Genomic DNA, 26,061 nt, shown 5'->3' with positions numbered 1-26,061 from the left:
CAAGCTCCCCAGGGAAGATTTTTAAATATTGAAGTTAAAAGCATCTATCTGGTGCACTTTGAGAGCTAAATAGAGATCTATGGATACATCAGAACACAGAACTCTAAACAGATTTACTATTTCTTTAAGATATTTTACAAATCACTCCCCTTTTAAACTTTATTCATTTTTTAATGTCACATACTATTTCATACCTGTTTTTAATTTATTCTCTTATTTTTTTATAACTATAAACTGATCATATAAACGTGTGCCTCGGACATAATTGTTTACATTAATGGTGGCCAAAACGTTTGAGACACACTGAGATAACACTGAGAGAGTCCTTTAGCTCACTGATTCTCTCAGTCTGACAGGAGAGGACTCTCCTCCACTTTGTTGTTGAAAAAACTTCTTATATCCGTTAGCGTAGTAGTAGTACTCGCTAGTACCAGAAGCTAACATCAACGATCTCCGGTACCGGTGCGCTCTCTCTCGCTCGCACACGCACACAAAATGGCTCGTTCCACACACACACAGAGCCGAGCTTTAATGAAACACAGAGACCCAGACATAATAGTACTGTATCATATTATATTCGAATCAATAATCTTTCAAAATATGATTTTTCTTTTTTTTAAATAACCATTTTTCCTCCTGGTCTCTCGCACCCCCCCTGTCATGCCTCTGCGCCCCCCTGGGGGGACGCGCCCCACACTTTGAGAACCACTGGTTTAGGCGAAGTATGAATATCCCGCAGCCGACCTAATATAGTTTCTTTATATTTGTTGTCAGTGAAAGTATATCTCTGAATGTTGTTAAATTTTAATGGCAAATAGCTTGTGACTTTGTCGAAATAAATGGTTAAGTTAAAAATAGGGCAAGTAAAAATGCAAATTCAAGTAAAGAGAGACATTAGTAATAAACATTTGTTGAAATAAATGTATAACGGATCTACCAAAATAATGCAACACCAGTTTAAAGTTAATTCCCTAGAGCGCCCACAAATATATACGGAAAATAAATAAAAACTTGTTTATTTTTTGCGTTGAACCATTCCAATAAATACGTAAATTAAATGGAAAAACCTACGGCGAAGTTAGTGGTTGTTGGAAAATAAAAATGTTTGTATTTCTTTACAAAAGACAGTAGGCCTATACAGCTCTGTTAAAATTAAGTGACCACTGCAAACTTTTCTTATATCTCAATTTCTACATGTGTGGCAGCCATTCCGCAGTGTCTGTTGAATTCCAACACAGATATAGGTTGTCAGTTGGTTTTAGAATAACGTAAAGAAAAATTCATTTTACTCAAACACATAGCTATAAATAATAAACCAGAGAAAATGATAATTTTGCAGTGGTCTCAGTTTTCTGCTCTACATCTCCTCACCCTCCTCCCAACAAGAACCCTCAGACCCTCCCCCTTGTCTGTGTGAGCGCCTCGGATGACATCACCGCTTTAGATATTCCCGTTGCTTCTTCTTCCCTCTCGCCTCCTCATCACACTCACCCAGCATAAAGAGCCGCGCGCCTCTACGATGTGTTTGTAGCCCAGCGTGATTAAAGTCATACTGTAATTAAAAACAGTTGTTTATCTGGATTTCAACGCTGCCCCCTCGTCCGTTTGGCTTAACAGACTCTTGTGTTCCAAGCACCGGGTCCTCCTCGGGGAGAAAACGCGCCTACTTGGGCTCCAGTGAAAAAAAAGAAGAGGTGGACAACAGGACTGAGCTAAATCGGGCGTGGTAGCAAGAAAAAACTAATCTTTGTTAGCAAAAACTTCAGAAAGAAGCACCATAATGTCGCTGTCGGTACCGCAGAACGGAGTAAAGTCAGACGACGAGCCCGTTATCGAGCTGTTTGTGAAGGTAAGACCGAGCACACGTCTCTTCGAGAAGTTTTTTATTTTCAGTGACTTTAATAAACACACATCAGTGCATTGTGATGAAGAGAGCTGTATTTCTGCGCACTATTACTGGTTTTGCGTGGCTAAATCCTCTTAAACTAGCTATACATTGCTAATTAATTTACAACGTTTGCTACATGTGGCACTAACGCTAGAACAATATGTCGCATTGAGTTTAATTGTATTTATCCACAACCCTCCGTGGCCATGTGTCACAGGCAGGGCGGATGCAGCTTTCCTCCCATCGTGGGGAAAATGCTGCCATGCTGACAACACGGCGCTAATCCTTTCTCAAAAGCTCCGTAACAGCAGATTAAACACCGTAACATGCAGTGGAAATTCATGCTTAACACTTAGATTATTATAGTGATGGATTGTGTTGGACGTGCATATAATCTATTCATGGATACTAGGGTCATATGTCGTTAGTTGTTTTGCCATCAGAGATCTGTGTAAATAGACTACTTTGGTTATTCAAAGTTATCCAAGGTTATCTCACTGTTAAGGCAACAGTATGAAAGATAGGTGTGTGCTAGTTTTACTGTTGGACTAGGTTGCAGGCATGTGTCACCAGTGGTGTTTGTTTCTGACACTGGTTGTTATTCAATGTCATAACTGTTTATGCTGCTTTTACATTTGAGAGATTATGATAATTTATCAAGGAGCTTTTGATAATGCTTGTTTTATGTCTGTTTGTTTCTTCATTTACAAATATTGTATCACATTTACATTTTCCATAATTTGCCAGGGAATGAGAAATGGGGAAAAATGGGTTTCCAAAGGGCCTTTTCCCAGGCAACACATCACAACATCATTAACCATTTGTATGAAGCTATCAGTAATTTCAATTTAAATTAACCACACTTTTTCCATGGTTTATACATCTGCATCTACTGGTGAGGGATGGTGGAGGGTTGTGAACGGCTGTTTTTCCTTTTCTTCAGCTCAGCATTGTAGGGCGGGAAAATGGCAGAGTGAAGGAAAAAGGGGGAGCATGGGGCTGGGACAGGCAGGGACTTATGGGGTCTTGGCTGGGAGAGGGCGTGTTGAAGCGGTGTGTCACTGACCCAGAGAGTGAACTCTTTAATGGTGACGATTGAGAAATACAATCACACTTGTGAAAGACACAGATGAGAATAAAATACTTGTGGAAAGTCTCATTAAAACAATAATTATCTGCAAATGGAAACAGGCATTTTTAACCTGATGCAAACTCACTCTGGGTTACAAGTTTTGCACTTTGGTTGCCTTAAACGAGTCATCTTGTTTTGTTAGATTCAGTATAAAAAACTCACTTGTTTTGTTCCTAGTGCTCTCTTTAATGCAGGGCTTTGTAGTAAGGGACTTCACGAGGCTGAGCAGCTTTGCAGGCCCTTTGCTGAAGCTGCAGAATAAATGGACTCCAACTGGCTCAGCACCATTTCTCCAAACTACCCCTCAGACTACAGGAGAGGTTACATCATCCTGAAAGGTTTACACATGTGGCAAACTCTTCCCCCTCCCTCCCTCCTTGGCCTGTGTAGCTTGAAGTTTCTTCTTATCGTGTGTAGGAAAGCCTTTTGTGTGTTTCTCTTTGGTCCCTTGTATGGCACTGTGTTGCGTGCCAACATCTGCCATGTCCACTTCTATTATTGCGGCCGTTGTTCTCACTGTGCTGCGTTAAACACAGTCATGTGAGACAATGGCAGACATGCAGGTTGCCATAGACACACTTCTTCGAGCAGGGCCTCTGGGAACAGCTGATAACAAACTTACTGTGTGTGCTCTCCACACACTGCGGTGTCAGATCTGTTAGGGCGCTGCCATGTGAAAGCTGACTAATTGAACTTCGAGATCATGAGTTGCTGCTGTGTCTGTAAAAAGACAACACTGATACTCATTCAAAGTAGCTGACTGTCCCCGTTTGGAGATACTTTGATGATCTTGCAGCTTTTCTACCTGTGGTGTTTATAGCTACGGTTGTCACATTGCTATGGCAACACTTTACGTTGTGCTCATCCATGAAGGCGTGACGTTTGTCATTGTCAATTTCTATTGCTCTTGATTGCAAATAAGCATCGTATAATGACTTTGTGAGTAGGAGGATCAACCGTTGACCCTCATCACGCTGCAGCAGATTAGATATTGTTTTTGCACACATGAGCAATAGCTTCTGCCACTTCCCAGCATCCACCCATGTCTCTAACATCCACAGAGGATCCCTGAATCAATCAGACCGTGCTGCAATTCACATGGCTAAAGGGATATGAAACCCTACATCTGATGTATTTATGTGCTGTGATCACTAGAAAGAGTATTACTCTGCCACAAAGGGACATTGTTTGTAGTATTTGAACTAAGAATTCTAAATATCTTTTTTTTTATGTGACTATTAAACTAATTGCTCACTTTTTTTATAAAAGATGAATCAGTTCAAGTAGTTTTTAAAGAAGAAAAGTGTACAATTCTGCAACTCCTGGTTTGTTTCTTTGTACCAATTTTTCAAGTCCCGGAAAAAATAGAGTACCTAATTTTGGCTTGCAGGAAGCACTGACTGACATTTTTCACAGTATTGAGGACTTTATATAGAACAAAGCAATTAATCAAGAAAACAAACAACGGATACAACGTCAATAATTGTTATTTGCAGCCCTATCCTCTTACAAACTGAGTTCCATCCTTATTAATTGCAGCACGGTCTGATTGATTCAGGGATCCTCTCACATAACTTAGGTCTTGTGTTACTTTCATTGTTCTTAATGTGCATGATTCTCATTGAATCAGTACGATTTTGGTTCTGTTTTCATTCAGCTTCTCTCAGTTTTACAAAGTGAGCCATTTTCCACAAGCATATGACCTGACGGTACGAGCAGAATACAGATGAGTCAAGAGAAACAGACAGGCTCTACTTGTGTATGCTTCTGTTAGCTGCAAGTGTGCCAAAGTCACGCTACCGGTTACAAAACCTTCTGCTGCCTCCAGACTTCTATCGTCTTGCTCCCAGCAGTAACAACAGAGCCAGTACACAAGTGCTTTTAAGTCTGGATGGCATAAGGGGCCGTCTGTGTTTGTGTGTGTCCTTCAGCACAGTTCCATGGGAACCAGTGAGATGGTAGCCTGCAACAAGGTCCACACAAAGCAGCACCTTTTCAGGGATGGCTAGGGTCTGCCCGATGACTTACTGCTCAACAACACATCACACTAAGATGTATGTCTTCCCTACACATGAGAACAATTGTTAGGGTTCATGTGTTACACCTTGAACTCTTAGTTGACAGTATATTCTGTTCTTTAAAGTTTATTATCAAACCCTAGGGAAAAACTTCACGGTCATATATTGTGCTATCAGTTGCAACTTGTGACAATCAGTTGTATGCCTTGTGATGTGCTGTTTTATGGTTACTGTGCTCCTGGTGGCATTGCAGGCACTTGAGCACTGCTTTTTTTTATAGGAAAATCAATAGGGTAGTTAAAGTGTCCTAAGCTTATAGCAAAGGTGCAGTCAGCATCATGAGGGGACAAAGATGAATAGCTTGTTGCTGTTGCAGAGCAGTGGTTTCTGCTCTGTGAATTTTGCTTTTGCAGCACCTGCCACTGCTTCTTCATTGTGACTGTCCGGTTGACTGACTCTGAACACTTGCCGTAATCGACCTGGAAGTGTGTTATTAGTGTGTAAGAGGAGCTCTCAGATCAATGTTTGCATTTTTATGGGGTATTCAAAAGTCCCATTTGATGTTGTTGTCAGTCAAACGGAGGCTTTTTTGTTCCTGATTGTGTGACTAAAATGTTCTGTTTTGCCAATATTTCTAAGGAAAAGGAGGAAGTGCTTGTCTCATTTGTGCTGCCTGACCAGGAAGCCATTGGCTAATAAAGTAGTTTCCCTATGAGCTCAAGTACAGGAAGTGAGGTCGCCCTAAGCACATGGATCTGAGACAAGGAGACTTGTTAATTTATGGATTGGTGTGTTTTACTTGTTAATGAACTAATGGCCTGAACAGGTTACTGCTAGAAGATCAGGATGCAGGGGAGAAGGAGCTACTGCTGCGTCTGCTACATCATCCACACTGTCCGAGGAGATGTGACCCCCTTAAATGAGGAGAATCTGCCCCCCTCTCCACGCTACACGCTACACATGTAACTCAATCAGTCTCAACAAGATCCCGTCTGCTTGTGTTTCACATGCGGTGTTCCTCATAGCAGAACCTTTGGAAGTGTAGTATGCCCTGAAAGTGGAGGATAGGATGACATGGGAATCTTACTTGACTCATCATCATTCCATCATTTAGTGCACTAAATATCTACGTAGGCTTTTTTTTTGTCTTTGAGAACTGGATGAAGAAGAGTAATGAATTGTTAATGTTAAAATCACAATGATGGCTGCTACGTAAAGGCTAATATTGATGATTTTATTATACAAGGATGGCTAGAATCATAACTATAGAAAAAAGCATGTTTCTTAAAGCACCACAAGCAAAAGAGAATGGTGCCTGTCTAATTCCATTTAATTTGAGGCAGAATCTCTACAGCCATTGCCTACAACAAACAGCAACTCGCGACAAAACTATTGGTAAGTGGCGATATAGGTGGAGGAACATTTGTATTTTCCATTTTGCAGTGAACAGTCTTTCTTTGCCCAAGCTGTTTCTTCATTTGCATGTTGGTTTTTATGATGTGAAAAGAGCAAGACACCAGACTGGTACTGAAAGCCAACTCAATTTCAGGTCAGAGTGGATATGACCAGCGAGTGTCCAGAGAGAGACAGGGGGTGTTCCTCTATGTCGAGTACGCTTGCTTGGTAGCACATGTCTTCCGAGCGTCTTGCTTCAGAAGCTAGGCAAGAATACTTCCTGGCATTCGGAAAACGAAGAGTGGAATAGGCGAGCAAGTGTGCAGGTGTGCGTCATATGAGAGGCCCCGCCTTACATTTTCCGCCACAGATTTTGGGAAATTGGTCCGTGTGCAAACCATTGTGGGGATTTTAAGACCGGAGTCTACAAATGTGCAGCCTCAAAATTTCTTGCTACGAAGTACGCCGGGCTCGGTAGAATTCCAAGTATGCTGGACATTGGAACAGTCCTTCGGCGGCACTCAATGACGTAGTATGCTTGAAATAGTGGCTCTGGAGCAGCTTTACTCGACATAGAGAAACACCCTCACACTATCTTGTCAGAATCACTGATGAGGCCAGTGTGTATGTGGCCAGTATGCAGGGCAGGCTTTTACTGCTGTGCATATCTGGCATGTATGTAACAGCATGCTGGCATTGTATCTGTGCCAAAGGGTGGTTCAAAGCTGTCTAGACAAGATATCTATAATAAAGAAATCCCTGGGATTCATAGGTTCAAAGTGAATGAATTGAGCTCAGTACAGAGAATTTGATTCTAAAGAAGTCTTACTTTTTGAAAGACACATAGAGGTTAGATTACCATGTTATTTCCTCCTGTAAATGTTTGTAAAATGGAGAGAATAACGATTAAAGTGTGGGTTTTCTATATGCAAGTAGGGGTGGGCGATATTGAAAAATATATTATCACAATATTTTTCAAGCAGTATCAGGATAGACGATATATATCACGTTATTTTTTCATGTCGGTTATTATGGTTATTTTGCAAGTTACTTAACAGTACAACCACCTACAAGGTAACAGAAACTAAAACAAAAAGGAGTAACAGACCAAAATAGCATTTCAAGCTGGTTTTATTTCTGAAATGAATCCCTGAATGAAGAATTCAACATTTTGATATGGCTTCAAGGCACAGTTTCTCAGTATAAAAATGAACTTTCTGAGGTAGCACTAGCAGTGAACATCAATAAACATGAAAAGGAGGGTAAAACATAACTAAGTAAAACATAAAACATCAATGAGGAAAAGTCAGTGCCAAACAATTAAAATGTAAACTTTAGACTTGAAGTGCAATAAAAGACTAGCATATCTGAAGGGAAAAACTATATAAATACCTTATTGATAAAATAAAATATAAGTCAAGAGAATCCAACAAGACAATAAATAAAGTGCAATACTGTCTGAATCCTTACTAGACAGCTTTAGAGCATGTCTTTCACATCAGTTTATTTTTTTTATAGTTTGTTTTTCAAATCTTTTTTTTTTTCAATCTTTTTTTTTTTTATCACGATAGATACGATATCTCTGAAAAAGCATATCGTGGAGACCTAATATCGTCACGAAGTTATATATCGTCATATCGCCCACCCCTATATGCAAGTGTGCATGTGTGAATGCATGAGTCTCCTTAGTCATCAGCATGGGGTCTTTGAATGTGTAAGTACTGTATTTGATAGACGGAGTTGGAGCAGACTTCAGTTTGCAGCTCAGTGTTTGTGTTAGACACTTGAAACGACAGTCAGCGAGGGTGATTGTTAGTTCATGCTGATCTCCCACAGTGCTGTCTGTTTGTTTTCCCCTCATTTTGGATCTGTGTTACTCATCCTCAAACACCCGTCATGTGCTTCTAGAAACCTGAACTGGCTATTTGTCTTGATATATTCGACACTGAGGCTTGATGCAGGAGTTACAATATTATTAACTTGGCCAACATCATTGCAGCATGGTTACGCAGGACACGTCTTTCCAACTTTCCACAGCGTCCATTATTTCTTACAGCTCTCCTGCGCTCCAGCACAGTAGGCCTGTGTCTGACTGGAAGTCTTGAGTTTTCCATTGAGTGATGTCAGCCTGAGTCAGAGCCACACCAAGGATGTGATGGCGTTTCTATTCCTGCAGGATCAGAGTCCTCTGTACACTCATCTCTGAGCGATTGTCAGTAACACAGGGTCTCAGCCCCACCCAAACCAGACTGCCACGTTCAGACATGGAGACTAAATAACTTTGTGGTGATGGTAGGGCTGCTCGATTATGGCCAAAATCATAATCTCGATTATTTGGGTCAATAATTGATATCACGATTACTAAAAACGATTATCCATTTACTTTGAAAACATCAATTTATTGGAGAAAAAAAAATACATGAACAGTATGTTTTTAATAGTTGATTACCCTGAACTTTAAGTATAATTCAACTGAAAAACCTACAAAATAATTTGAAAAAAAAGAAGTAATAATAATAAAAAAATAATTGTTTTATTTCGATTACGTTGTTTTCATAATCGTTGCAAGCCATAATCGTAATTGCGATTTAAAATATGATTAATTGAGCAGCCCTAGGTGATGGGGGAAATCTGCCAATAGCACTATTGAAGACTGTTGAGTACCAAAAGGTGCCATTTGATGCCTGGGGGTTTTTACTTATAAAGTCTCTATAAAGTGAATTCTGGCAATTACTTTACTTTATACTTTATTTTGTCAAGTGAACAATTATTATATTTGAGAAGTTTGGCTTTTATAAAATAAGACTATGGGTTTTGTTGAAAAACATGGTTTTATTCCTCAAAGTAAGATTTTACCTGAAAAAACGGTGCATCGGATACTTGCTGTACTTAGTGTAGTAGCAATTTATTATATTACTTTATATGGTAAAACCAAATGATGATATTATGCTGAGAAACTGTTTGGTCAACTCAACCTTTTGTACCACACGGTAGCTTCCTGCCAAGGTCGTACCTGGAGAATGCGGCTCTCCCTATGAGAGCATTGTAAGATAACAGTCAGGAGAAAGTCTTATCTCTTTTACTCTCTGCACAGCAACAGTCTTCTATAAAACACACACACACACATTTGTCTCTGTGCACACTCCTGCAGACTATCCTATACTCTGTGAGACCTGTACCTTTTGAAGCTTCAAATAAATAACCAATAAGACAACGCTGTTTGCTTTCACCAGTTTATTATTGATTACTCTCATTGTACATCTTTACAGTATTGACGAGTTTAAAATATCCAAAACATTAGTGAAGTATTATGTGTTTGAACATAGCGCCAACATCTTTTAAGCATGTTGTAACCACAAACCTTATTCAGGATTCTAACTAAAAACCCATTAAGAAAAACTTTGTTATTTTTAGACGAGCCATGAGAAGTCCCAAAATGCTGACTCATATACGGGTTTTAGGACTCATTCCTGCACCACTGTACCAGAATAGTTAGAATTATTTTATTTTTGATTGATTAATATTTGTCTCAGCCCAATTCTAAATGCTGAACAAAAATGAGAAGTTTTAATATAAAAAATCTAGCGTCATCCTAGTATTATACTTGTCCAGCAAACAGGGAGAGGCGTTGCCATGACGTTTCCATGGCTGCCCACTCTCAAACGGACATTCCTGCTGTGTGTCAGAGCAGGAGACGGAGAGCTGAGCCCTTGTTACATCGTCAGTTCCTTATTCGGTCAAAGTGTGGCTTGAACTTGCTGAGCAGCCCACCCAATTTAGAACATGAAGTGTGTTGGGGAGGGGAAGGCACGTCAGACATGTTACTAAAATTAGGTTGTGAGCAGAGACTGGTAGGACTGTGCCCGGCCTGAACAGGACCCATTGTCCCTGAATGCTGGCGACTGTAACTCTGGTCTCACATCATCAGACCAGTCTTAGAACTGTAGGAAAACTTGGTAGAAATTTGTTGGGAGTCATGTATGTAACACTGGAGAAAATTGGAAAATGAAAGCGCTGATGTTGGATTTTCTGTGCCTGCTTGAAAAGTCTTATGGACTTGTGAAGAGGATCCCTTTTGATGTTGAAGGTGCACACACCTTCAAGGACATACACATGGCTCAACAATAAGAATTGCCCTAGGCAGTGAAATGCCACGTCAGGCCAGTAAATCCAGCAACCCACATGGCTAATCACAAGTGGTTAAAAATGATTGCACATCTGCTATGGCCTGTACTTTAACTCACTCACTCAGTTAACTAGTCCATGATTAGTGAGAAGGAGAGGTGATTGCCATACCATTTATGTGACGCAACAATGTTTGTTACTTGACATCCGTGACACGTCGCCGTTGGTCCGATATATTTTACTGTATGAGATAAAACATGACAATCAACCCCAATCTTTGTTTTAATTTTCTCAAAAAAACTATTTGTATAAGCCAGGGCAAGGAAACCTAGCCTAGCAAGTACATTTGTTATGTATTGAGAATCTCTTTTAATCTACGAATAATATTTGAGATTATTTGTTAAAGGGGACCTGTCATTCAAAATGTACTTTTTTAATGTCTTTTATACATAAATATGTTTCCCCGGTGCGTCGGGGTACTCATGCAGCGTCAGAAAATAAAACCCTTTCTCTTTTCCTCCGTACCCACATCTTTTAAAACGGGGGTACAACGAGCGGATACAGATTTGCTGCCGATATTACGTAATTTCGGATGGTGGACCCACAGAGAGTTGCTATCAGAAACAATGCCTGACGTGTTTTGGACGTAATATGGTATTTCTTTACATTAGCAAGCCTCGCTAACACTCAGAGCTAACCTGTAATGTACAGGAATTAAAAAAAGGAACTCACCTTGTGATAAACCTGCAAGAGAAAAAGCATTTGAGCTCCATACTGTTTCAGAAATAATCCTTGATGTGGTTTAGAACAGGATGGCGTTTTATCACAGCAAAAATGTAACTTTATTTCCGGTAGAATTCTGATCAGGCATTAGCTCCGCCTCCTCTTTTTTTTTTTAATTAAGCTATGGACCCAAAATCCGCGTTTCTCTAACAGGGCTGCAAAAGAGGGGTATGTGGGTTGGCTAAAATGCATGATCGGTTTGTATTTTGAGAAAAACACATCAAAGACAGACATTTTATATATTTGTATATATCTGAGACCCATAATATATGCCTAAAAGTAGCATGATAGGTACCCTTTAAAGCCTCATCTTCATTACTCCCGAGAAGTGTTAAGTGGGTCATAACATCAGCATGAGCGCAGTCATAAGGGAAGTGATAAAGAGGTATGACCACACTGTGAAAAAGGGCTTTAAAGACACAACGGGCCCCTTGCTGACTGAGGCCTCATTGTTCTGCTGTGGGGCCACGCTGTCCTGGACACAGACTCCTAGATAACATCCGACTTGAGCATGACTCACACCCTCCATCAGCAGCTGTGTGTGTTCGGCATTAAATAAACAAGCATCTGTTGACTCGCAGTCCATCCATGGAGCCTAAATAAAGCTTGAGAGTCTGTTAGCAAGAAGTCAGCTGCTTCTGCACACCAGCCGTTATTTTAGCCGTTTCTCATTAGAGGAAATCTAAGTACGAATCTATGTGCAAGATGGTGTAACCGTCTGCAAGATGTGAGTCATTTTTCACACAGGAGGCAACATAACAGGCTCCAAACTGAGCGCAGAATGCTGCTTGCATTTGGAAAAAAGGGTATTTTTAAACAGAAGTTCCTAGCCATAAAAGGGCCCACTCAAGGTACTTTCTTACCTTGTATGTGTGTTTTTATGAGGGTGATTTCCCCCCTCCCCCCCCCCCCCCTGGCTACCTAGTGACGTGCCTAAAACTCCACAAACAAAAAGCGCTTTGTGATGCTGCTGTATGGAAGGTTCTCCAGAAGTCATTTTTTCTGAATGTCCCACTATAATACTGGCACTCTGGAAAGTGTTGGTAGGGTGGAGCATGGACAAGGTTATGAGGTGTGTCCTAAACCAGTGAGTAGCCATTCTATCAGCCCCCGACCAATTTCTAATAAATGAATGAGAATTGAAAATAATGTTAACCGAGCAGTTTTTTTTCATTATATCAATTTTTGTTTCTCAACGATCCCCTGAGGTTGTTCTCTAAGGTGCAATGTTATAATTTCATTTTTTACAATTATTATTTATCATATAAAACTACCTCACTTGAATCTATACTTAAATGTAGAGCATCCCTTATTTCTATTGTAGAGCTGTACACTTCAAGACTGTGGCGATACAATCAATATCATCATACAGGGGCTACAATTCAGTATGGTGATGCATTGCAATATTGTATGCTAGGCAGTGTTTTGCGATTTACATTTTTTTTTTATTATGTTTTGGAAATGTGTCATTGTATTAAGAGCACACACAATTTGCATATAATCTTTGTAAAAATAAGTTAAATTTGTCATGCTATCAGAAGAGTGGTAACTACATCTAGTCTATACAATATATGCAGAACTTTTTATTGTGATTATAAAAATGTATCAATATTTTCCTACACACTTACACATCAGAGCAGCAGTTTATATGTCACAGGCTGCGGAAATGCTGCCCCAACAGCATCATTACTTCAACTAAACAAAGCCCCCCTCTTCGGCGGGAGTAAAGGGACATTTCTGGAATAGTTTCTGCCTCCTCCTAAAATGCCCAACCCCCTCTGACTCGACAGAGGGGCCCAGGATAAGGGGAGACGGATAAAGGGGGAAGGAAGAAGAAAGAAGAAGCAGCGTGCCAAACAGCACACGGCCTCTGAAGCCTGCCGTCTTCTCCTCCCACTAAGAGCATTGATTACCGCTTGTTCCCCATGTCTCTGACACCTCGTTCCCTCCCTATTTATTATGATATCTCTCTCTCGCTGTTCATCCCTCTCTCTGCAGTGTCTTTCACAGAGAGCTGCAGTCTTCTCTGCTGCAGAGGGCAGGAGCATTGCCATGAATCTGAGTACAGACTGAAAGAGAAAGAAAAGCTTGAACTGTCTTTCTCAGCTGCTGTGGCCATCTTCTTGGCAACTCCAGAGGCAGAACTGGAGCTTAAAAGCATCTCATTGTTTGAAGAACAGCAAACATCTTTTTAATTAAAAAAGACATTGCCTTATGTGATTTGAATTCTCAACCCCTACAGAAAAGGAGCTCACCTGTGATTTTGTGATTCCTTCTACGCTGTGTGCATGTCATAATGTCCCTGGCCATTGTCATGGGAACGGTTGCTGTGCTCCCTTGATCCAGAACTGAATGGTGCGCTGTAGGTGTAAGCGCTATGGGGAAAATGGAGTTATCATCCCATTTGATGTGTTTCTGATCCGCTAAAGATCAGCTAATGCTAGTGTAATGTATGAAAGGCTAAGAACCGGGATACTCTTCATGGCCGATGCTTTATATCAGAATTGAACCATGTCAGGTGAAAAGGGGAATTTAATTTGCTGGACAAAGGCAACAATCTAATCCAAGCTTTGCAGATATTGAATTCAGAGTGGGGGGCGGGGCATCCGCAGTACAATAGGAACCAGCAGGCAGATCAAACAGAGCCATCCCACTGGGCATCACACAAAGGATGACAGCAACCGGCCTGTCCGCAGCAGCAAGGAGCTGCAGGACTCCAGAACACTCCAGAACAAAGTCCACTATTAAAGATGCTGCAGGACATGCACATCTGATGTTAAACAATACTCTGTTAAGCTAGTGGTTTACATCTGAATCTTGTTTTTATTCTGCGCTCTTTTTCTGGTCTATGTAATTTGAGTACGGCTTTTGCATCACTCGTACAGACACACTTTGCATATTACCTTTGCAGGAGTGCATGCAGAATGAGGAGTGAGTGACGCCACAAGAGGCAGACAAAGCCAAACGATATTCAGCCGCTTTGGCTAAGGCTCTGCTACAATAACACACTGAACCAAGATTCTCAGAGTGGCGGTACCTGAATGACCTCCATGCTTGTCCTTGTGAATGGATGAATAAGGTGCATTCTGTTTTGGCCTGCCTTGTCTGGATAACGGCATACCTCAAGAGTCTTTGTATTCATAGAGTCACAATGCTCTGAGTCTATGGAAACGGTTGTTAAATATATGTCTGGTGATGTGTAAACAAGGTAGAATAAAGGTTTTTTCTTTCTTTTTTTATACGGAAAATCTATATCTTGGAGCAGGCATTACTCGATCAGCATTGCAGATTTGATTAGGATACTTCACAAAGCTCAGTTAATCAAATGAATCTATTATTCTGCAATCTGATGTAGAATCCAAACCAAATTTGTCCTGCGCTACAGCCGACTCCCTCCATACATGGCTGTGAGTCTCTAATCATTTAGAGTGGGAGACAAAGAGATGGATGGTTGTTAGGAAGAGCGGAGATATCTCTGACAGCTTGCAGCATCCTCCCGTCGTCTTTCTCTATACTGCTGTGTGTCTGATAGTGAGACAGAAATCACTGCAATGTTTCCCTGTCCTCCATGAAGCGCTCAGACTATTCTATCGGTTCTTTAGCTTAAAAAAAAGCAAGCAGGTTGTGTTTCTAGTGTTCGAAACGCACTCTTGTTTTTGTCTGGTGCTAACCGATGAGATATGGTCATTCATTTTAAAGACATGTGCCGCATCCATTGATACACTTCCCTGAGCAACTTCTTGGTCTTGTGTTTGTACAGTCTAGCAAAAGAGGAAACAAGAGGCGGACCACGGTCTTAATCACTCCAGAAGTTTCCTCTTACTCTTGGACAGTTGTTGTGCACTTTAATGGAGGGGAAGTGTGCTGAAGTATTTAAGACAAGGGGGGTCGACTCTCTCCACTCTTTCCCTCCTACTTAAATCTTTCCGAGGGCAGCATGTAATGTGTATGAAAGAGTCGTTGTCTGCGATGGGCCCTCTCTGGGTGAGTGCAGTAAAATGCCCGGGACCATAAAGGTTGAGCAACAGAGATGCGATCTCTATCAAGATTGTTCGGGGTGTTTCGGCCTCAGCATTAAGCCTAGGTGTTATCAGGGCCTGAAACCTGTTACAGATGTTTTTAAGATCTGCTATCTTGATATTTATTTTATGCTTGCAATAATTACAATCTGGGATGTGTCCTTTTTAAAGGGATAGTTTGTACTGTTTTAAGTGGAGTTGAACGAGGTACTTATCCATAGCTGTTGTATAACAGTAGAGGACGGTCTGCACACCGCCAATTTGAAGAAGTAGGTAGGAGTACTGGCACGGAAGCAATGTACTGATGTGGATGGGGCCAGTAACAACACTTTTTCGCTACCTTAAAGAAAGGCCCTCCTAATTAATATCACTTTAAGTTTACATAATTGTTCACCAAATTGACATACATAATTGACAGTACCTTGCAGAATTCTATCCTATAGACATCGGTTTGTTGGTTTGTCTTGTGTGACTTTTGGTTAATCGGAATTACCTAATTTAAAACACCAAAGTTGTATCATCACACAAACAAACCGATCAATGCAGCTATAGACTAGAAACTCTCATGTTCAGCTAGATAAAATGACTGTTTTTGCCAAAAGAGTACGCTGGCTTTCAAGCGAGTATAGACAACAATAGGGTGGTCCTTAGTGCCATGTACAGGTTGTTTAAATGTTTCTGCTGCCAACATCCATAGTTGCACATTGCTTGGCAATACAATACATACTTTCTCTTTCAATGTTCTCAATACGATCCTGTGCCACCATTTGTGTGCTCAGTCTTCAGGAACAATATCGCTGATAATCTACTCTTCTAACTCGCCTGAATCTGTGTGTCTATTTCAGGCAGGAAGTGATGGCGAGAGCATCGGAAACTGCCCCTTCTCCCAGAGGCTCTTCATGATCCTGTGGCTTAAAGGAGTCGTCTTCAACGTCACCACAGTGGACCTCAAGAGGTGAGTCTGGCTCTCCGTCTCCATCCTTCTTTCTTTTTCTCTTCTGGAGGTTTCCACAGAGGCCTTGGCAGCTCTGTAGCGCTTTGATACAGCCCCACCCCGACACGCTCGCAACCTCCCCACTGCTTATTTGGTTTTCCCATGACCCTTTCTCAGGCCGGAGGAATATAAACACATAGACTCTGGAGAGGCTATTTAAGGTTCCACCCACTTCCTTTCCAGATTTTGGTGGGGAACATGTTATTTTTCACCGCAGGAATCAGAAAACGTTGACTTCAAAGTAACGTATGGACTCCTGTAGCAGAACTTCTACCAAACCCATCAGTTTCTCTTTGGTGATTCATCCCCCTACATTTTGTTCCACTTCCTAAGGCGGGACGGGCAAATGCCGGATTATTTTCAGACATCAGATCAACGTGTGGTTTATAAGGTCTTTCTGCGTCATGTGTGTATTGACTCAGAGATTCGAGACTTCTGCAGTAATGTTCCAAAACGCATTTCATCCGTTCTTTCAACACCGGGCGTCTCGCAACAACACAAATCAACAGAAATATAATGATAGATATTGGGTCTTTTTGACAAGTCATCTGGGTTTCTTCACACATGCATGCACGATCTAGATGACTGCTCAGATTCATTTCCATAGATTTTCCCTAGCGGAGGGCAAGTAGCACAGTACAGAGCTGGATGGTCTCCAGTAAAAAGCAATGTAGGATGTCCGCCTAATTAGCAGTGTCTGTTTACCCTTCACTCGTCTGACAATCCCTTTGTTCAGCTGGAGTGACTTTTGTTTTTTACTCCTCTCCAGGGGAACAAGAGATCCAGACTCCATGTGTTTTAGTGTCGGTAACCTTGAGTAAACATAAAGCGCATGTGGAATGCAACAGAAGTTGTGTGCTGTGTTTATGGCTGTTTTTATTGTAGTGTTTAAATGGGAGAACAGTGTTACACCTGTAGAAGGACATGTATGTCACATGTTAAGGTCTTCTCTTGGGTCAAGGATATCATGATCATATTTGTTTCTGTGATAAAAGCATGCGAGTCATAAGGAAGTTTTTACCAGCTCATCTTGGATATAAATCGGTAAGGGTGCCACTTCCCCTTTGCATTCCTAAGAGTTGAAGTCATTTCCTGTTCCTCTGTGCCCTCAGATGGCTTGTCCCAAAACACAGCCACCGCTGGAGCGTATTAGATTCTCTATGGATACATGTTGTTGCTAGTAACATAACATCAAAGAGGATTCACACTGTCTGCTGGCTAACACCAATCTGTTAGGTTCAAAAAGACACCGCTGTTTGTTTGGCTGCCTTTAAGCTGAAGGGATTTAAGCATCTGGGCTCTGTGGATTTCCCAAGTGAGTTGTGTTCACACTCCTCATTCAACACATGCTCATTTTTATGTCAGTGTCATCTGCCTGCCAAAGACATCTGGTACAAAATGTGCTGGTTTGAAGGCCGCAGAGAGAAAAGGAGACACAAACACACTCATGGGGACAGAGGAAAACACACATCACTCTCAATGTTTGAATTAGCTTGAAATATATATACAGTGAATGTGTTTACACGTATTCAAACAGACCAGAACCACTTTTATAGAGATTTTATTGGTTGCATGGTTACTTTTGTTCCCTTTTCTTAAATCCACTAACATTCGCTTAATTTCTCTTCCAGGAAGCCAGCCGACCTCCAGAACCTGGCCCCGGGCACACACCCCCCCTTCATCACCTTCAACGGCGAGGTCAAAACTGACATCAACAAGATCGAGGAGTTCCTTGAGGATGTCCTCTCCCCACCCAAGTGAGTGCCGTCTGTCTCAACCCTCCAGCCACGCTTTGACACACCTAATCTCTGTACACACTGCACACTGTCACGAGGACACTATAAGCTTTTAATTGCTCTGTTAGCAAATATTTAAAGCTAAAGGCCATATAGATCTAGGTTGTACAAGGTCAAAAGAACCATATACAACAAAACAAATACCTCGTATGTGTAAACCCATTCGGTAATAAACCGATTATGATAGTGTCCAAAGAATATATCGGGTATGATAAGGAAAACATGTCAAAACCCCACAAATATGACTATATAAAACTTTTTGTTGATGTCATTTTTAGACTATTAATGCAGGCAGTACAGAGAAATATGCTGTATCAGTGTCTGTCTTTCCAAACAACAATAGTTAAAAGGATACATTTATTTTCATTATATAAATGTTATCAACACTGCACTTTAAACTCCTCATATGTACATACAGATGTATATTTACCTGAGTGTGTGTTCTTGGGTGCAGGTACATCAAGCTTGGTGCCAGACACCCAGAGTCAAACACAGCTGGGATGGACATCTTCGCCAAGTTTTCAGCCTTCATTAAGAACTCCAAACCAGATGCAAATGAGGGTGAGTTATCTGTATTTTACACAAACACACACATGCAAACAGACACACGCATGAGATCAGAGATCATAAACCATCCAATTGTGTTTGGAGAACTGTCTGGTTGCCAGGCGAGATTGGTAGCCCTGCCCTGATTGGTGGTTTACAGCCTCACTCTGGAACACAGAGCTTTTGTTCTTCTTGTCCTCACCCTCCCTGTCTCACCTGCTGGAGCCCTCTGGAAAACCACACTGCAGCTATCCTGAGAATGAACTGGAGCGCACTATCTCCTCCCTCCACCTACACACTTCCCTGATAAGATAATTAGATGTATTGTAGTATGTATATAGTCTCCATAGATTCTGGTTCATCCTGGTTGAAACCATTTGTGGACTTGTTTCCCTTGAATGATTTTTATGATCTGCACAAAATACCGAGACGTTGTATCATGTTTTTAGTTGACCGCTCTCTCCACCCTGGGAACAATATTGAGCCATGGTGAGCTGTAGGTGAAATCCCAGGCTGTGTCAACAGAATTTTGGGCTGAATCTCATGGTTCAATGATAAGTGCTCTCCAAAGTTACAGTTCACAAGTACTGTTGAACTACTGGATCGAACATTCATTTTATAATTTCCAACAATAGAATGAATTGTTAGTGATTGATCAATAGACAGATGGATACAGGATAAGGTCAAATCATATGCGATTAATTCAAATGTGTGGTGGGTAGTTAACTTATAATAAAATATTTGTTACAGCAGTGGTTCACAATGCTAGTGTTGCTAGGATTGTACTGGTGTTCATGATGTGTCTGTTCCCTGCATTAGTAGTGTTCATGCCCACTCTCCTGATGAAATGCTGCCCCCATGTGGTGGACCACTGGGAGTGGCACTGTTGAGCCCAGTTTAACATTGTTAAATATTATTTACTGAAAATAGAATTGAACTTAAAACTATCTTTCATAGGTCTGGAGCGCGGCCTCATGAAGACGCTGCAGAAGCTGGACGAGTATCTTCGCTCACCGCTGCCCGACGAGATCGACCACAACAGCATCGAGGACGTCAAGGTCTCCAGCCGCAAGTTCCTGGACGGGGATGAGATGACCCTGGCCGACTGCAACCTGCTGCCAAAGCTGCACATAGTCAAGGTGAGCAGGGGGAACTTTTAAACGTCACCCAATCATTGTAGTTGTGGTAGAACAAACTTAAATTATTACTACATTGAGATTGGTGACCTTATGTAATACGCAGCAGAGCTCCACCCTGCTTAAACCTCAGCAGTGGTCAGCCAGAGCAATTTGTTGAAATTGCATACTAACCTTCTGTTTAATACATACTCAACCATAATGTATTGCCTATTCAATTTATGATGGTACTAGTAAGCTCACATCACCTACTCAGACATTCTTGCTAATCTAGTATACATCCACGCCTTTCTCATATACTCAAAATTAACATACAATGGTGTGTGTGTGTGTGTGTGTGTGTGTGTGTGTGTGTGTGTGTGTGTGTGTGTGTGTGTGTGTGTGTGTGTGTGTGTGTGTGTGTGTGTGTGTGTGTGTGTGTGTGTGTGTGTGTGTGTGTGTGTGTGTGTGTGTGTGTGTGTGTGTGTGTGTGTGTGTGTGTGTGTGTGTGTGTGTGTGTGTGTGTGTGTGTGTGTGTGTGTGTGTGTGTGTGTGTGTGTGTGTGTGTGTGTGTGTGTGTGTGTGTGTGTGTTTTTACTGTTTACTGTTTACTGTTTACTGTTTACCTTTCGGACGAATCTGAATAAACACACATTGGCTCCTACTCATAGCAGGAGCTTTAGGCCCCAGCCACACAAGGACGATAATGCAAACGGACTGCAATCGTTATCAAAAAAGTCTTCCGTCCACACGCAACAGGCACCAGAAACGTGTCCGTTCGCACGACAGCGCTGTAGACGCTGTAGTACATATGCCAGGCCTGTAAGTGGCGCTGTAGTCCTGCCACAAAAGCAGCGAAGAAGACTTCCCGCGCATGGTTGCCCTTCTGTTTATTCTCCGCTGAGGACGCTCTGGCTCTTTTTCTCCCTCCCCGAGGCAAGCGTTTGCTCCTGCTGTAAATCTCTCCGGTAGTCCACCAGCAGATGAAAAACACCCACCTCTCCGACCCTTCCAAGGGACGAGGGGACCGCGTGGCAGAGTTTCAGTTTGATCTTTTTTCGCCGGTCAACATGTCCGTTAAAGTTTAAATCTTCCGGACAAAATTAGAAAAGTGCCGGTCAGAGGTCTTCTTATTTATTGAACTTTAAAACAAATGAATAACGACTCTATATAAGAATAATACACGGAGCCTCTCTTTTCCTCCCCCTCTTCTGACAGCCCAGCAGCTGATCTCTGAGCAGGAGAGGTGGGGAGAGGCGGGGCTATTGCTTCAACGTTATCAGGAAATGATCGTATAGGCGTAAACACGGAGCCGTTTGGCCCCCCAGAGCGTTTCGTTTGCAGATCTACCCATCTTGGGACCCTTTATCGTTTTCTGCGTTTCCATGTCGGCCTCGTGTGGCCGAACCGTCTATCTGATAGTGAACTGTAGCAGATACAACCGTTATCGTCCTCGTGTGGCCGGGGGCTTTAATTGGCTGCTGCTAGTATGTTAGCATGACATTTTTAAACAGTCCCCTGATGAAAACAGCAGATGGATACACAGGGTCTTTAAAGGCAGAAGGTCACCAAACTCCATGAACCTAAAACTGTTGGTTTGAAACTTTAATGATCTGGAGAGCATCCAAAAACACTACACCCCCACACCTTATTTTTTTTTCAGTCTGTTGCTATCTAAATGTCCAACAACACTAATGGGAGGGTCGGAGATATATCAGTTGAGATAACATGCTCCCAACAAGCAGTTTATTTAGGCAGAGTAAGTGAGTGAGTGAACAATGAGCACGTGGGACCTTTTTTTTGTTAAAACACACAACCCAATATCACTGAAATTCAAATGTCGCCATTTTTGTGCGACATTTGAATTTCAGTGATATTGGGTTGTGTGTTTTATATTTTTTCCAAACAATGTCCTTGAACGAATTGCCACATGTTCTGTTGTTGCAAGGATGTTGAGACAACTTTATAGGGTTTCAACTACTGATGAATTTCATCAAAAAAATAAGTATTATATCAACTAATTAATTAAATAATTATTGAGGAATTTTCTGTTGATTGATTTGTTGAGTGACTAGTAGTTTCAGCTTTACAAATGTGACACCTTGTGGGCAGCATAGAGCAATTTAAAGGTGGGGTAGGTAAGTTTGAGAAACCGGCTCGAGATACGCTTTTTGTTATATTCCATGGAATGCTCTTAACATCCCGATAGCAATGACAGGGTGTCTGCGGGGTCTTAAAAAGTATTAAAAGTTGATAAATCAATTTAGCGAAAATTAAGGCTATTAAAAAGTATTAAACGGCATTTCCCAAGGTATTAAGAAGGTCCACAGCAACGACAACATGAAACACCCTTTTAATTTACTGAAACGACATGTCGGGAAACCCCCCAAGGCGGCCCCATGCATAGCGCGCCGTAAAATGCTGCTTATTATTTTAAGTTTCGTTGCCTTGCTCCGCTCTGTGGGGGGGGGGGACTAAACAACTACGGTAACGGGTCCCAAGGTGGGTAGACCGGCATACGCAATGCTCTGGGGGTCCAACGGCTCCGTGTTTAAGACCTATATGATCATTTTCTGATAACGATTAAGTAACCCGCCTCCCTCTCCCCACGTCTCCTGCTGCTGCTGGGCTGTCAGAAGAGGGGGAGGAAAAGAGAGGCAGGCACTGTTTATTAAATATTATTATATTATTATACAGAGAACAGAGTCGTTATCAATTTGTTTTAAAGCTCCATACATAACAAAGAAAACCTCTGACCGGCACTTTTCTAATTTTGTACGGAAGATTTAAACTTTAACGGACATGTTGACCGGCGGATTTTTTTTTTTACGGAAACTGCCGCACGGTCCCCTCGTTCCTTGGAAGAGGCGGTGAGGTGGGTGTTTTTAGTCTGCTGTGGACTACCTGAGAGATATACAGCAGGAGAACACGCCGTCCACCGCGGAGAATAAACAGAAGGGCAACCATGGCAACCATGCTCCGGGGTCTTCTTCACTGTTTTTGGTGTATTTCGGGCGGCAGCAGCGCCACTTACAGGCCTGGCATATGTACTACATCGTTTCCAGCATTTCCAGCGCTCTAGTGTGAACGGACACGTTAATGAATCGAATGCGTGTGAACGGAAGCCTTTTTTGTGCTTGCGTATGCGTTTTACCGTATGCGTCCTCGTGGGGCCGGGGTCTAAGCCAAACTATATCCGGTCACAGAGATCTGCTATTTTAAAGTAAAGTCAACACATATCGACCCTAAATATAGTCTATATTAAGAACGAGAAAAGTCATAACATATATATCCTTTTTTGTAAACATATGACAAATGTGTGAGGGTGATGACGTCAGAGCATCGTCCTATGTGCCAGGGCTTAGCCCCGGACAGCCCCAGCCCAATTTAACCCCTGGGTATTTGAGAGGGAGCTCCTATATGGCATTACCCCGCTGAAGCTCACCAAAGTTTAACATATTTCATAGTTCAAAGTTTTGTCAATTGTTTTGTTTATTGGTCAAATACTGGTTTCTGAGGAGTTTTACTGGAATGAAAGAGCAGAGTACAGAAGCAACAAAGCAGCATACTGCATTAAACCTGACCTTCACAGAGAGGTTGAAGTTCATGTGGAGAGGAGGCTTCAGTAGTCTGTCTGCACTCTGTTTAGTTTTGCTATCTTACAATCAATATAGTAAACGTGAGGTAAAGTGTGTAGCCAATGTAACCGGTTAGAACTCAAAGTTGCGATGAGGTCTTAAAATGTATGGAAAGGGTCTTAAAAAAGGTCTTAAAAGGTATTAAATTTGACTTCAGGATTCCTGCATATACCCTGGATGAATATCTGAAGTGCTTTGACAAAAAATACATAAAAAAATGTCATCTGTGGAAGCCGTAGTACTGTAAAAAGCACGACCAATAATTTTAGCCGGCTCGGCTAAAATAACTGGATGGCCTACCCGCCTGTCAGCCTTCCATCTGTGCACAAACTTATCTCGTGCCCTCATTGGTCATGTGCGCGTCCGTGTGTGTTGGAGGAGGGGCTCTGTAAGGAAGTGGCAGATTTTTTCCGGCTGTGTATTTTCAAATTCTAGCGCACTCGAGCTGGTTTCTCCAAAATTACCTACCCCACCTTTTAATGAAGAATTACTCACCAATAACTGCTCCACTATTGGTATATGGGGCCACATTTATTTAATTTATCCAAATATAATAAAAAGTGTTATTTCTTGACTATTGATATTTGCATAGTTTTGCTGATGCTTTGAGTTTATGAAGAGTATGTCGCCTGTTGGATTGTGTTTGGATTTCTAACTTCCGATATCTTCCTCTAAGGTGGTGGCCAATAAGTACAGAGGCTTTGAAATCCCCAAAGAGATGAGCTCCATCTGGAAGTACCTGAACATCGCCTACACGCGCGAAGAGTTCACCAACACCTGCCCCAGCGACAAAGAGATCGAGATCGCCTACGGAGACGTAGCCAAGAGGCTGGTCAAATAAGCTCCCGTGTCCATCCCTCCCCCCCCCTCTCTCTCTCTCACACCCCACCACCTCCACCCCGGGACTGATGTGCTCATTCACGAGAAAGAAATAACTTTGGACTTTTTTTCCTTCTCTCATCTAAAGCGAAGCCCAATGCATGAACCGTTCTCAATCCCTTTTCTTTTTCGACCTACTTTTTTTTTAGTTGATTCAGCAAAAGTTCACGGTTGTTCCGTCCCTAATTTACTTTTGTTTTTCATAGGCCGATGAATGTTGCGCGGCCACATGAGAAGCAGCCAGACATGTGTATCAGCGCTTATCAACATATAAGTGACCTTCGAGATGACCTTCCCTCTGGAGCAGGGGGAAGGTCACAAGCTGTTGTTAATTTCCTCTTGTCTGTTTAATATTGAAATGGCTCTTTCTAGGATTGCTTTAGGATGAACACTGAGAAGCAGTTTTTCCCGGTCTTTTGGCTTACTAAGAGACATTGTAAACAGTGTTGAAGCTTCTGTTTTTTTTTTTTTTCACTCAAGTATTTGACAAGTAGAAGCAAATCCAAACCAGAGTGGTTGGCATATCAAGTGAGAGACGCTTTATTTTAATGTTGAGCGACTTTAAATAAATCAAAGATAATTGTAACTGCAGGTAAAGCTACCTGGTATCCATGCTCTGATTTCCTCATTGCCTCAAATTGGCAAAAGTCTTGTAGCTCAGCTCTGGAGAATTGGAGGGAATCTCCTGTACGTGCTGCAGGAATCGGGATAAATCTAACCTGAGGTGAAGAAATAATCAACCCCATGTAGCTTACAGATATCTAAGGTGTAGATGTCCAGACGTGGCAAAGCTCTTTGACTCGTCTTCTCTTGTGAAGCATGAAGGAAAGTCAGTGAGTGCTGACTGTAGCCGTAGTTTGGATTACACATGGAGGGGCAAAAAGGGCACATTATACTGGTCTCACTGTGGATGAAATGACTCCGGCTATGTAAAAAGAGATCCACACACTCCGTTTCCTTCTCCATAGCATACAGAATGAAGGACACTAATGTGCAGTCAGTAAAAGGCGGCACAAAACATATTTATGTCAAAAGAGGAGAGTAGCAATGAAACGAATACCTGTCTCTTCAGTATGTAGATCTCTGTGGTAGTGAATGTATGTGATGATACAGTAGCTCCAAAAGTGCTTTAATGCGGATTAAGCAAAAACATGTTTTGTTTTCTCTCATTTGCCATGTTTTTTCAGACATTTTGTTATTAAACCAATTTGATTACAAAAACAGGAATTGTAAATATTTGTTTTGGTCGCTCAGAATTCAATGTGTACATTTTATACATTTCATCTGAAGCTCATTTCTTGCTTGCTTGGAATTGAATTCAAACCATCTCCTCTTGCCTTACCCGTTTTCTCTCTGCAGAGACCATTTCTTTACAACATAATGTTGTACAAAGAAATTATACAAGCTATGTCATGGATTTTTTTTTTCTTAACAATATTGACTGCATTTAAATAAACTTCTTGGCACTCTGACTTTGTTTTTGTAACTGTAAGTGTTTTGACTGTCATTAAGCCTTACTTCTATTTACTAATTCCATGTTCATATCCATTGACCAGAAGACAAATAAGCAACATAGTTATTTGAGGAAGACCATGAGAGTAATTTGGACACGGAGTTAAGAGGTATTTATCTAAATTAATAAGTTTCATAGGCTCTCTTTATAGGACTGACATTGATGCCACATTCAATTGATCTGTACCCTGAAGCTGGAGCAGCTAAATGAAGATAAACCA

At 41.5% G+C, this 26,061-nt stretch overlaps 1 protein-coding gene across 1 annotated transcript; it reads left to right on the top strand.

The window, feature by feature from the left end:
* Window positions 1-1,432: 1,432 nt before the first annotated feature.
* Window positions 1,433-25,800, top strand: clic4 (chloride intracellular channel 4). The gene is made up of 6 exons (XM_079691403.1): window positions 1,433-1,849; window positions 16,206-16,315; window positions 17,986-18,111; window positions 18,605-18,711; window positions 19,654-19,835; window positions 24,126-25,800. Exons 1-6 carry the CDS (start codon window positions 1,781-1,783, stop codon window positions 24,288-24,290), a joined length of 759 nt encoding a protein of 252 aa, XP_079547529.1. The 5' UTR covers window positions 1,433-1,780; the 3' UTR covers window positions 24,291-25,800.
* The last annotated feature ends 261 nt before the right edge of the window (window positions 25,801-26,061 follow it).

Source organism: Notothenia rossii, assembly GCF_949606895.1.
Source record: "Notothenia rossii genome assembly, chromosome: 7".
Taxonomy (NCBI): domain Eukaryota; kingdom Metazoa; phylum Chordata; class Actinopteri; order Perciformes; family Nototheniidae; genus Notothenia; species Notothenia rossii.
The sequence above is the reverse complement of the archived record's forward strand: the minus strand, read 5'-3'. Positions and strand labels throughout refer to the sequence as shown.